Source organism: Prionailurus viverrinus, chromosome A3, assembly GCF_022837055.1.
Source record: "Prionailurus viverrinus isolate Anna chromosome A3, UM_Priviv_1.0, whole genome shotgun sequence".
Lineage (NCBI taxonomy): Eukaryota > Metazoa > Chordata > Mammalia > Carnivora > Felidae > Prionailurus > Prionailurus viverrinus.
The window spans coordinates 88285455-88299613 of NC_062563.1; the positions used below are offsets into that span (position 1 = coordinate 88285455).

The 14159-nt window shown below is 42.6% G+C and overlaps 1 protein-coding gene across 1 annotated transcript in view; it reads left to right on the forward strand.

The window, feature by feature from the left end:
- The window catches only part of ATP6V1B1 (ATPase H+ transporting V1 subunit B1), a 28025-nt gene that overhangs the window by 5380 nt on the left and 8486 nt on the right, over positions 1-14159 (forward strand). The window contains exons 2-3 of the mRNA XM_047854377.1: positions 588-643; positions 14051-14149. Of these exons, the coding sequence (XP_047710333.1) occupies positions 588-643; positions 14051-14149 (155 nt within the window). The remainder of the gene's footprint in view (positions 1-587; positions 644-14050; positions 14150-14159) is intronic.

Sequence of the window (14159 nt, forward strand, 5' to 3'; positions counted from 1 at the left end):
CCAGGGAGCCCAGGTTGTCCAGGCAGGGACTCTGGCTGGTTTTTCTCACCCATGCATGCACCAGCCCCCACCCCTCACACACCCAGACATGCACACATGCACCATGTTCAATGAGTGTCAGGTGATGGAGGGAAGTGTGGTCCTGGTGGGGGGCAGGGAGGGCAATTCTCTACCCATTTCTAGCTGGGGGCCAGAAGCTTTTGGAAAATGTTGTGGGTCAGAGATGTAAGATGGGGACTGAGGCCAGAGGGGAAGCAGCCTCAAGATAAGAAAGACCTCTTCGTAGTTGAGAGGGGAGGGGAGGATTCTGAGGGGCCTCTGCCCTTGCCCTGGCCCTCCCCCCAGCCTCCTGCAGGTGTCCAAGCCAGCAGGGAGCCCTGCGGGCAGGGGCATGACCCTTACAGCAATGGTGGCTGGCCCTGTCACAGCTAATGACCCTGACAGCCCAGACTGGGAAGGGGGTGGGGGTGGTGCATACAGGGAGAGAAAGCAGAAGATGCTTCTGTGTGTGTGTGTGTGTGTGTGTGTGTGTGTGTCTGGGTGTGTGTCTGGGTGTGAGACCTCACCTACCTCCACTCCTCCCCCAGCCTACAGGACAGTGTGCAGCGTCAATGGACCCTTGGTGGTGCTGGACCAGGTCAAGGTAAGATTCTTCCATATCTTCCCAGGCACCAAGGCCAAATCCCAGGGCTCCCCAGCCCCGGGTGCAGGATCTCTTCTAAACTGCCCTACCTCTAGCTGTCTGCCATGGGCCCATCTGTCCCTTCTAATTCCCTGTCCCCCATCCCTACACTCTTCCTCCCCAGCTGTCTCCCCCACCACCCTGGGTTTCCCTTCCTGCCTTTTCAGTGTCCGCCTCTGCCCTCTCTGGGCCCTCAGAGACCACTCTTTACTGCCAAGGGCCTGGGGGATCTGGGCTGTTGTGCCTCTTTCTACAACGGTGGAATGGTTGTATTGAACTTCCTCACAAAGCTGGAAGCTTTCACCTGCTGCTCCCGTGGGTCTTCTTTTAAAAGGAAGAGAAGGCAGAAGAGCCATGCCAGCTAACTTTTCTCCAGAGCTCAAGGTTTTCAGAGGCTTTTGGACTATCTCAGCCTGGGAACCAGCAGTGCGGGTGGGAAGTGAAGCAGGCCTCACGGAAGGAGATGGGATGTGGGCTCCTTTGTGTCCCCTGGGGCACCGCAGGACCAGGGCAGACTGACGGCATTTTGAGTTTGGGGTTGGGGATTCTTAAGGCATAAAGGGCCCTGCAAAGGTGCCAGATCACTCTGCTGTCCCCCTTCCACCCAACAGTTCCACCTCTCAGGCTCCCGCCAGACACCACCCTCCCCAGCCTGGAAATCTGGGGCCACCCTTGATCCCTCCCTTCCTGGACCCCATCTGTCAGTATCAGTGATCTATCAGCAACCTCCTACCCCACTGCTCCCTGATTATAGCCATGGTCTCTGGATCCCCAGCCTGGTGCCCTGCCATCCTCCATGCTGCCCCCCTGCAGCATTGACCCCTTTGCTCCCCTGCTTCAAACTCACCTAGCACGCACAGCACCTTCACCTTATAGGCCCCACGTTCTGTAAGGGTCCCTCCACACTTTTCCACTCTCATGACGCATCCTCTCCTTCCCCGACGCCCACTGTGCCACTACTTGGAAACCCACCCTGCCTCTGCATGGAGCTGCCTTTTGATGCCTCTAGGCCTTTGCTCCTACTTTTCCCTCTGCCTCTCCAACTACCTTTCCTCCATACCCTTTCTTCCTCTGACTCCTCCCCAAGGCTAGCTGAGAGGTCACTTCTTCTGGGAGTTTCACCCAGGCCCCTGGACAATGAGCCTGTCCCTCCTCTCCCTCTTCTGTACTGTCTTGTTGGCAGCATCCATCAAGGCATCAATAGGATCACCACCTGGCCACATGTCTCCTCCCTGCCCCCACAACGTCTCTCCTATTGTATATTACTCTTGAGCCCCCAGAGTCCCATACCGCACTTTTACGGAACACCCAGTCCATTGTAGGTGCTCAGTTTGTTCAGAGGAAGGGTGAGTAAGTGAATGAGATGAATGAATGAGTAAGTGTTAGGATGACTAAACCAGACCCTCTCATTTCTGGAAACCAGATCCCAAGTTCATAGAGACCTTACTGTCTAACCCACTAGTGCTGGGGATGCCCTGGGAGGAAGTGTGATGGAGTGGTTATGCACGTATGCACAGGGCTCACAAGGTCTGATTCAGACCTCTTCTGTTTTCACCTCAGCTCCATCTAGCTACCTTCTACTAGCTACCTGACAACCCTAGATTGGCAGCATCAGCACAGAACTCGTTAGAAATACAGGTTCTGGGGCCCCTACTCCGGACCAACAGAATCAGGAACTCTAGAGAGCTGGGGAGATACAGAAGTCAGACTTTAAAAGCCCTCCAGGTGATGTGATGCTTCCTGAAGTTTGAGAAGCAGCTATTTAGGTTTTCAAATCCTAGTTTCCTCATCTAATATAGAAGAGAGTTGTTGTGACGATCAAATCAGATAACTGTATTTTTACTATTCCTCCTTGAGAACAGCTAGCGTTAGCTCTGCCTGGAAGACAGAAATGCTAATATGCTGGAGTAAACAGCTGGTGCCATCTGCCACCCCCGCTCATAGTATGGAGAGTCAGTACCTATGACATCCACTTTCCCAACTATAAAATGGGGCTAGACTGGGAAACGAGATAGACCCCCAGACCTATGGTTCTGTGATTATTGGATGCATCTCTCTCATAGAACAGAGTAACTGGGTGATGGAGATACCCAGGGAACCCTGGACTTGCAGAGGGCAGGAAAAGAAGCAGTAACGTGTAGTCTCTTCAATTCAAGAGGCGGAGAAGACAGCTTTATGTACTCCTCTCTGCGGCCCCCATCCCTATCCCCAGTCTAGAGTTGCTTGGGTAAAATACCCCAATTCATCCTCTACAGCGCCACCTTCTGCCCAAATTGAATCATACCCGCAATTAGGCCTCCCACTTCTATCCTTCCGAAATGGAAAAATTCTTGGGGGAAAACTTTTGTGTAGATCAGAGGTTCTGAGCCCAGGCAATAAGGGACTCGAAATCGTATGCAAACCTTTGAAGCTGGGTATGCGTGTGTCTGTACATTTTTCTAGGGATAGTTTCCATGATTTCATCTGATTTTTGGAGGTCTGAGTGTAGAGCATAAAATGTTAAAGCCTAAACCCCTGAGTGTAGAGTGTAAACATGACTCCTCCAGATTATTAAACAGCCCCAATATGACAAACAATTACACAGGAGTTTCACAGGCATTAAAGAGGAGTCTGGTTAGCTGACATCCACCTGCCTGGGATATATTAGATTTCACTTGAGCAGTGGTTTTTAAACTAGAGCATGCATGAGAATCCCCTGGAAGAACCCAAAGTTCTGATTCATCAGTCTGAGGTTGGGGCCCAGGAATCTGCATTTCTGACAAGCTCCCAAGCTGCTGCTGCTACTGCTCGCCTGGGGCCCACACTTGAAGATCCCCTGCTCTACAAGATCTTCCGACTGCCGTATTTTGAGAAACAGCAGTCCTTACTGAGACTTGGAGAAAGCTCTCCCCTTATCCACCAGACTTGGCTCCAAGTGTCTGTGGCCACTTCCAAACTTTTAAAAGAAAAAGCTTTCAGAAGTATGCGTATCAGCTCTGAAGACAGTTTCTGAAGAGGGGCTCCAATTTGCCCTGGGCATTGGCAGAAAGAGATGCCTTGGAGGCCAGGGCTTCCCTGTACAAGTCCTGCCAGGCTTGCCAAGAACTTCCCAGTCCTCCAAGTGTGTAGAACAGCTCCCCTCTGCCCTCCCTGCCCTGGCTGGCTGAGAACTCAGTGAAGCACAGAAGGTTGTACTGAACCATCCCCACCCTCTGCGGTCCTCCTAGTAACCAAGAATGGGAGGTGAGAGTATCAGGCTCTGAAATGGGGCTCCTTTGAGTATAAACTCATTGTTGCATCCTGGAATTCTCCCCCTGCACTCCCTGTCCCAACTGGCTATGGGCATCCCTGCCCCAAATAACTCACACATGCACACACAGAGCCTAGTATTCTCTTCCTAAAGGATTCCAAACTATACACCCTCCATGACTGGGTGTGATGGTTCTGACAGTTCTTTCAGGCATCTGACTGTAATCTCTCTGCTATTTAAAGTTCGTTTCCTCTGATTTCACCTCTCAGGGACACACAGGGCGCCACCTCCTCCACTCTCCTTTCCTTCCGCCCTCCGTCCCCCACATAAACCCACATGAAAAATGATGGCTTTTTATCACCCGGCTGCCTGGTTTCTATTGGGCCTATGGCCTGATTTCTTTGGGGCCCAACCTGGCCTGAGCTCTCTCCAGCAGTTTTCCTCCTGAGGTTAACAGCCCACCATGCAAGGAGGCCAGTGGCTGCGTCAGGTGGACAGGCCTACAGAGCGGCAGAGGAATGCCCCGACTTTTTTAAAACTTCTTTCCGCGGGGGCCTTCCGGCCCTTGCTCTTGGGCCCCCTCTTGTGGTTGATGAGCCAAAGACCGCTAGACGTGAGCTGCCCCGCCGACCTCAGCGCATTCCTCCTGGGGGGAGCCCAGCTCTCTGAGCAACCCCACTCAGAGGGGCTGGTTTAGGGGGCAACGGAGGTCGCCTTCCTGGCATCCTTTTCACAGGACAAGGAGGGACCCAAGCTGGAGCTTCCTCCAATGACTTGTCAGAACTGCAAACCCTCCTGTCTCAGGTTTGACGCCTCCCCCTCCCTCGCAGGGATGCAGTGAGGGAATGCCCCCCACCCTGTCACACCCCACTGGGAAATTGAGTCATAAGCCCTCCTTCCCAGACACTTAAAGTCACTATTTTGGGTAGAGCGGGGATTTAGTGATAGTAATGATGGTGGTAACCAGTCGCACTGTACTTGAACATCCCCAATTTTTATCACATTTTAATTACAAAAAAAAAAAATGCTCCTTATTACTAGTGAAACAAAAGACACGCAAATTTAACTATTTGTCCCTAACCTCCTTCCTCCTAGCCTCTTGAGACAGCCACTATAAAGATCCTGCTGTAAAGGGGCAAATAGATAGTATGTTAGAGGTTTACATTGGTGTTAGTCTCATAAAACATATCAAGGATTCCCTCCATATCAGTAGTTGCCCATTTTATTCATTCTTCTCAAGAGCAACATAGTAGGCGATAGCACGGATGTGCTGTGGTTTATTCAATGGTTCCATCTTTTTAATGGTTCCATTATTGATAGACATTCAGTGTGTTACCAGGCTTTGCTGTTGCAAATGGTACAGCAAAATAGAGCCCCTTTACACTAGTGCCTTTATTGCTATAAGATAGATCCTCCGGAATGAAGTTGCTGGTTCAAAGTGTATATTGATTTTAAAATAGATTTCAAATAGATATTGATGATTTGGGGCAACATTGCTAGCCCGGCAAGGTTGTGGTGATTCACATTCCAGTCAACCGTGTGTTAAAGGACCCACCCTCCAGCATCCTTGCCAGTCCTGAATATGTTCTTTCCTGGAATTTTGTCTATCTAATTGATGAAAACTAGTACCTTCCTGTTTTTATTTACATTTGAGGATCTTTTTATAAGTTTGGATTTTACTTTGTCCTCTGTGAAATCTTCCTACATACTGAGGTGTACATTTTGAGCTGTGGGTGCTCCTTTTTTATTGTTCACATTTGTTTTTGGTATTTTGCCATGCAGACATTTCAAATGTTTGTACAATCAAATATGCCTATTTTTGCATTTATGGCTTCTGGATTCCATACCTTGCTTAAAGACATCTCTCTTATCCAGCTTTTCTAGGAAATCTGAGAAAAGGAAAGAAGAAAAACTCTTCTGGTTTTCTGTTTGTTTTAGCTTTGTATTTAAAGGTTTTATATGCCTGAATGTATTTCTGTTTATGACGTGGGTATCTTCTAAGTCGATACCCAGTTACATTAGCACCCTTTGGTCAACAGATTTTGGTTTTCCCCATGAAGTAATATACCGCATTTGTTCTATAACAGTTTCATAAAATCTGGGATCTGTTTCTGGACTCTAATCTCTCCCACTTCTCTGTCTGCTTCACACCAACACTTAACCATTTGACTTTAGCAGTTTTAGAACACGTTTTAATATCTGATACATCAAATCCTCCACCTTGACTATTTTTGGATATTCTCAGACACTTATGAATTTTAAGATGTTTATTAAGTTCCAGAAGAAACAGCAATTTGCTGGAAATGCATTTAATTTCTATGCTTTTGAAAAGGATTTATATTTTTATGACAGTAAGTCATTCTGTCTTGGAAAACACTATTGTTCTCCATTTGTTCAGGGCTTGCTTTATATCCTCAGTAAGATTTTATTATTTTCTTGTACCTTTCCTGTTAATTTTTTTTCCAGATATTGTATGGCTTTGGGCCCTATTGTGAATGGAATGTTTTTCCTAATTTCCTCTTTCGTTTATGGCTGGAATAGAAAAAAAAAAAAGAGTTGTTGGTTTTTTTTAAATCAGTGTATAGGTGACAGTGGTACAACAGATGGATTTTTATATATTTATCTTGTATACAACCAACTTCTTTTATTAATTCTGGGCATTTTTTGTTTTGTTTTTTAAGTAGAGCCTCTTGGGTTTTTCTAGGTATACAGTATCATCTGCAAATGAAGGGAATTATGTCTGCTTTTCTATTGGCAGACTTTAATTTTACTTGTGATTTTGAAGCAATTTCAAATTTATAAAAAGTGGCAAAAATAAAAATAGTGCAAGGAACATGCATATGGCCAACTGTTAACACTTTATTCCATTTGTTGTATCTTCTGCTCTGAGTGTGTGTATGTGTGTGTGCATAATTTTTTCCTAGGTCTTTTAAGGGTAAGTCATCCCCCAAAACTCCAGCATTTATTTCCAAAGAATACGGATATTCTCTTACATAACAACAGTAATTATCAATATCTGAAATTTACACTGATACTTTTACCTAATCTACATCTATATTCCAGTTTATCAGCTGACCTAATAAAGTCTTTTATAGCATTTTTTCCCCTCCAGCAGGGGATCCAGCCTCATCATGTCTGTTTAGCCTTCTGTAATCTGGCACATGTTCACAGCCTTTCTTTGACATTTCTGAAGAATACAATCTCCTCTCACTACCTTTAAAAAATAAATAAATAAATAAATAAATAAATAAATAAATAAAGCAAGCATTTTCTATTTATGTTTATTGGTATACTTTTTCTTTTTTCTTTTTTGGTCTTATTGTATAAACTACAATTTCCAAAACACATTAAGTAACAATGGTGATACAGACATCTCTGTGTGTTATTGATTTTATTAGAAATAAAAATGGATTTAACATTTCACCATTTAGAAGCTTATTGAAGTTGGTTTTGTAAATAGTCTAGTGTTCAAGGAGTTGCCTTCCATTCCTGTCCTACACAGGATTGTATAAGAAACGCTGCCAAATTTTATCAAAAGCCTCTGTGGTTTCTATTTACATAATTCTGTAGCGTTTCTCTTATAATTCATACGTACAAAATCCCTATTATGAATTATATTGTCAAATGTTGAGATTGCCAGAAGTTGATTGATCTAGGCTTGCATTCTTTTAATAAACCCTATTTGGTCAAACTTGTTTGTTTATTTAATACACTATTTGATTTCACTGGCTAATAGTTTATTTATAACCTCTGCATCCATAAGAGAAATTGGTCTATGGGTTTTTGGGGGGTCCTATCTTTACTGGATTTGGGGTTGGGGGAGTTCTCTATTTTAGGTTTTGTTTCCTTCTAATGTTTATTTTCTGTTCCTCTTATTATTTTGGCTAGTTCTTCCAGTGTAATGCTGAACAGAATGATGATAGCAGGCATTATTGTTTTGCTCCTAATTTTAAAGGGAATGTTTTATACATTATATCAGAGTATGGTATTTTCTGTAAGTGTTTTGTGGATGCTTTTTGGAGTTAAGGAATTTCCCTTTTATTCTCTGTTTTCAGAGAGTTTTGTTCTTTAATCATGGATATCATGATTCCCTAATCATCAAAATTTTTTAATCAGGGATAGGTTTTTTTTAAGCTTTTTCTAGAATGTTTTAAGATGATCACAGGTTTTTAAAAAATCTTTCAATCCATTAATAAGGTAAATTACATTATTAGATTTCTAATATTAGACTAACCTTGAATTCCTAGAATAATTCCAACGTGGTCTTTTTAATTTTTGTGTGTATGTGTGTGTGTATTTTTCTTCATTTTTTGTTTTCTAATATTTTTCTTTTATCATTTAGTTTGTAATTTGACCTTTTTATACTTTTCTGGATTTGATTTGTAAGTATTTTGTTCAGGACTTTTTCATCTATATTCATATGTGAGATTGTGTATAATTTTCTCATAATTATATTATTTTGTATCAAGGTTATCCTTGCCCCATAAATTAATTAAAGACCATCTCTTTTCCATTAGTCTTTTTTTTAATATGAAATTTATTGGCAAATTGGTTTCTATACAACACCCAGTGCTCATCCCAACAGGTGCCCTCCTCGATGTCCATCATCCACTTTCCCCTCCCTCCCATCCTCCCATCAACCCTCAGTTTATTCTCAGTTTTTAAGAGTCTCTTATGGTTTGCCTCCCTCCCTCTCTAACTTTTTTTTTCTCTTCCCCTTCCCCATGGTCTTCTGTTAAGTTTATCAAGATCCACATAAGAGTGAAAACATATGGTATCTGTCTTTCTCTGTATGACTTATTTCACTTAGCATAACACTCTCCAGTTCCATCCATGTTGCTACAAAAGGCCGTATTTCATTCTTTCCCATTGCCAAGTAGTATTACATTGTATATATAAACCACAACTTCTTTATCCATTTGTCAGTTAATGGACATTTAAGCTCTTTCCATAATTTAGCTATTGTTGAAAGTGCTGCTATAAACATTGGGGTACAATTGCCCCTATGCATCAGCACTCCTGTATCCCTTGGGTAAATTCCTAGCAGTGCTATTGCTGGGTCATAGGGTAGATCTATTTTTAATTTTTTGAGGAACCTCCACACTGTTTTCCAGAGCGGCTGCACCAGTTTGCATTCCCACCAACAGTGCAAGGAGCTTCCCGTTTCTCCACATCCTTGCCAGCATCTGTAGTCTCCTGATTTGTTCATTTTAGCCACTCTGACTGGTGTGAGGTGGTATCTCAGTGTGGTTTTGATTTGTATTTCCCTCATGAGGAGTGACGTTGAGCATCTTTTCATGTGCCTGTTGGCCATCTGGATGTCTTCTTAAAAAAATTTTTTTTCAATGTTTATTTATTTTTGGGACAGAGAGAGACAGAGCATGAACGGGGGAGGGGCAGAGAGAGAGGGAGACACAGAATCGGAAACAGGCTCCAGGCTCTGAGCCATCAGCCCAGAGCCTGACGCGGGCTCGAACTCCCGGACCGCGAGATCGTGACCTGGCTGAAGTCGGACGCTTAACCGACTGCACCACCCAGGCGCCCCATGGATGTCTTCTTTAGAGAAGTGTCTATTCATGTCTTCTGCCCATTTCTTCACTGGATTATTTGTTTTTCAGGTGTGAAATTTGGTGAGTTCTTTATAGATTTTGTCCCTTTGGGGGGCTTTATAAATTTTAGCCCTTTGTCCGATATGTCATTTGCAAATATTTTTTCCCATTCTATCAGTTGCCTTTTAGTTTTGTTGATTGTTTCCTTTGTAGTGCAGAAGTTTTTTATCTTCATGACGTCCCAATAGTTCATTTTTGCTTTTAATTCCCTTGCCTTTGGAGATGTGTCAAGTAAGAAATTGCTGAGGCTGAGGTCAGAGAGGTTTTTTCCTGCTTTCTCGTCTAGGGTTTTGATGGTTTCCTGTCTCACATTTAGGTCCTTCATCCATTTTTAATTTTTGTGAATGGTGTAAGAAAGTGGTCTAGTTTCATTCTTCTGCATGTTGCTGTCCAGTTCCCCCAGCACCATTTGTTAAAGAAACTATCTTTTTTCCATTGGATATTCTTTCCTGCTTTGTCAAAGATTAGTTGGCCATACATTTGTGGGTCTAATTCTGGAGTCTCCATTCTATTCCATTGGTCTATATGTCTGTTTTTGTGCCAATACCACGCTGTCTTGATTATTACAGCTTTGTAGTAGAGGCTAAAGTCTGGGATTGTGATGCCTCCCACTTTGGTCTTCTTCAATATTATTTTGGCTATTCGGGGTCTTTTATGGTTCCATACAAATTTTAGGATTGCTTGTTCTAGCTTCGAGAAGAATGCTGGTGCAATTTTGACTGGGATTGCATTGAATGTGTAGATTGCTTTGGGTAGTGTTGACATTTTAACAATATTTATTCTTCCAATCCATGAGCACGGAATGTTTTTCCATTTCTTTGTATCTTCTTCAATTTCCTTCATAAGCTTTCTATAGTTTTCAGCATACAGATCTTTTACATCTTTGGTTAGGTTTATTCCTATGTACTTTATGATTCTTGGTGCAATTGTGAATGGGATCAGTTTCTTTATTTGTCTTTCTATTGCTTCATTATTAGTGTATAAGAATGCAACTGATTTTTGTACATTAATTTTGTATCCTGCAACTTTGCTGAATTCATGTATCAGTTATCCATTACTTTTGATGAGCTCAAGTAAACCTCAAATTATTTGTTCTTTGATTGTTAGAACTCACTTGTAAAACTCTCTGGGACTGGTGTTTTCTTTGTGGAAAGATTTTACCTATGCAGTATCTTAAAAATTGTAGGACTATTCCAGCTTTCTGTTTAGTTTTTGATTGGTTTTGGTTTGAGTTGTATTCTTTTGGGACTTTATCCATTTCATCTAAGTTCCAAACTGTATTGCATAAAGTTGTTTATAATTCCTTTTTGTTACTTTTTAATATTATCAGTATAGCTAGTTTTGGCTTTTTTATTCCAACAATTATTTATGTCTTTACCCTTTTCTTAATGAGTGTTGCTAGAGATTTGTCTAGTTTTTTTTTTTTTTAATGTTTATTTATTTTCGAGAGAGAGACAGAGCATGAGCCAGGGAGGGGCAGAGAGAGGGAGACACAGAATCTGAAGCAGGCTCTAGGCTCTGAGCTGTCAGCACAGGGCCCAATGCGGGGCTTGAACCCACAAACTGCAAGATCATGACCTGAGCTGAAGTCAGACGCTTAACCAACGGAGCCACCCAGGCGCCCCTAGAGATTTGTCTATTTTATGAGGCTTTTCAAAGAACCAATTTGGATTTTGATCTTCCTTGTTATATATTTGTTCTCTGTATTAATGATTTCTGCCCTTCTAATATTTCTTTTACTATATATTTTTTTTAAGGACTTTCTTTTAATTCCATTTAGTTAACATACAGTGTTATATTAGTTTCAGGTGTACAACTAGTGATTCAACAATTCTGTACCTCAGCCAGTGCTCATCACAAGTGTCCTCCCTAATCCCCATTCCCTATTTCACCCATCCCCCCACCCTACTTTATTGGGGGTTTTCATGCTGTTCTTTTTCTAACTTTTCACATTGCATACTCTTAAACTTCCTCAATTTTTTTTCTTTTTTAATGTAAGCATTCAAAGCTTAAATGCATCACAGATGTTGATATATAGTTTTTCATTATTAGTGCAAAAATATGTTCTAATTCTACATTCTCTATATTAGGTGTTTAAATTTCCAAATATATGTTTTTTCTAACTATCTTTTTATTATTGATTTCAAACTTATTTTGATTATGGTCAGAAAACATGGTACAGCTTGATTTATTCTATAGGTCATGACATGAAGTGATACCCTTTTTCATTCTTTTCTATTTCATTTATCATTTAAGTTTTTATTTCCTCTGATATCCAAAGGAGTTATTTAGAGGAGTACATTAACTTCTAGGAACACTGTGGGGAGTGGGGATAAAAAAATATCATATTTTTATCATTTATCTTTATCAAATTACGATTATGGGGGTGCCTGGGTGGCTCAGTTGGTTAAGCATCTGATTTCTGCTCAGGTCATGATCTCGTGGTTCATGAGTTCAAGCCCCCACATCTGGCTCTGCACTGACAGTGCAGAGCCTGCTTGGGATATTCTCTCTCTCTCTGCCCCTGTCCCACTTGTGCTAGTTCTCTCTCTCTCTCTCTCTCTCTTTCTCAAAATAAATAAATAAACTTAAAAAAAAAAAGATTATGATTATGACTTACTCCCTGAAGTAAATCAACCACCTGGGAAGCAAGGTGAGGGAGCTTGAAGGATGCTATGCATTCTCTCCGGTACCTCCCCAGAAAGAAAGTGCAAGTACAGGTACAGGGCTTAGCTCTCTTGGTGCTGACAGCCAGTGTCAGTGGGGAGGGTCTGCTCTCTCAGCCCAGACTCCTTGGCCCAGCTCATAGCCTCTTCTAGATGTGGGGAAAGACCAGGAACCTGGTTTCCTGAGCATGTGCAGACTGCAGAGCTCAGGATTCCCTTGGGGCAGACCTCCACCTGCCTGACCTGCTGCCTATGGTCCTGGAGGGACAGCCTAATCATTTTTTAATTAAATTATAATTCACATATCATAACCTTCATTCTTTTAAAGTGCACAGTTCAGTGGCTTTTCGTATATACACAGAGTTATGCAACCATCACGACTACTTGATTCCAGAACATTTTTATCTCCTCCAAAAGAACACCTGTACCTGTTAGTCATCACCCCCAATCCTCTCTCCATCCAGCCCCCAGAAACCCCTAATCTTTCTATCTTCATGGATTTGGCTATTTCAGACACTTCGTATCAATGGAATCATATAAGACGTGGCCTGTTGTGTCTGGCTTCTCTTAGCATGTTTCAAGGCTTATCTATGTTGCAGCATATTATCATATTTCATTCCTTTTTAAGGCTGGATAATATTCCATGCTACAGATACACCATCTTTTGTTTAACCATTCATCAGTTTGTGGACATTTGGGTTGTTTTCACTTTAGGGCTATTATGAATAATGAGGCTACTTGATTATGAACACTTACATGCTTTCATACACCAGTTTCTGTGTGATCATGTGTTTTCATTCTTCTTGGGTTTAATACCTGGGAGTGTAATTGCTGGCTCATCCAGTATCTCTGTATTTAACCTTTCGAGGAAGTGCTACACTGTGTTCCAACGTGGTGGCACCATTTTACATTCCCACCAGCAGTGTCCGAGGGTTCCAAATTCTCCACACCCTCAACAACACTCATGATCATCTGTCTTTTTTTATTACAGCCACATTCGTGAGTGTGAAGTGGCATCTCATGGGTCTGCATTTCTTTAGTGGCTAATGACGTTGAGCATCAACATGTGCTTATGTGCTTACTGGTTGTTTGCATATCTTCCTCAGAGAAATATGTATTTAGATCCTTTGCCCATTTTTTAAGGTAGGGTATTTGTATTTTTACTTTTGAGTTGTAAGAGTTCTTTATATATTCTAGATATTAGCCTGGTTCTTTTTAAACTGACAAGAAAAGATACTACACTTGATCATAGCCAAAAGAGAAGTGATTGCCTCATTCGTTTTATTCCTGAATGCTGTGAGGATGACATGTGAATCAACTCCAGCCCCATAGCTAGGGAAAGACCGCCACTGGCACAAGGGGACACCTGGCAGCCCAGGAGAGCACTGTGCCAGTGTTTTCACCATTAGTCCACAGGGGCAGAAACAACTGTCCACAGGACCTGAACAGCCGTAATAACTACTACATTTTACAGAGCTGTTACAAGGTGCCGGGCACCAGCTAATGACTTTACACATATCACTTTCTCTCCATACAAGCTCTTTGAAGTAGGTATTATTATCATCCCCATTTGAAAGATGAGGCTCAGAGACATTAAGGAACTTCCACAAGGTCACACAGCTTCTAAGCATCAGAGCTTCAATTCTCACCCTGGTCTCCCAACTCTAAAGTTGACACCCCTACCCGTCCAGGTACACTGACTCCCAAACAGAATTCAAACGTTGCACTTCCCAGCCCCTCAAGCTCACTTTCAAGAGGGGAGATAGAAGCTTGAGACAGGGTCAGGGAGGGATGGGGGAGACAGGGACTTCACCTCTGGTCTCACCATTGCTCTGGTCTCATGTCTGCTCTCCTCTCCTGCTAGTTTGCCCAGTACGCTGAGATTGTCAACTTCACCCTCCCTGATGGGACTCAGAGAAGCGGGCAGGTGCTTGAGGTGTCAGGGACCAAGGCAATTGTTCAGGTAAGTGGTG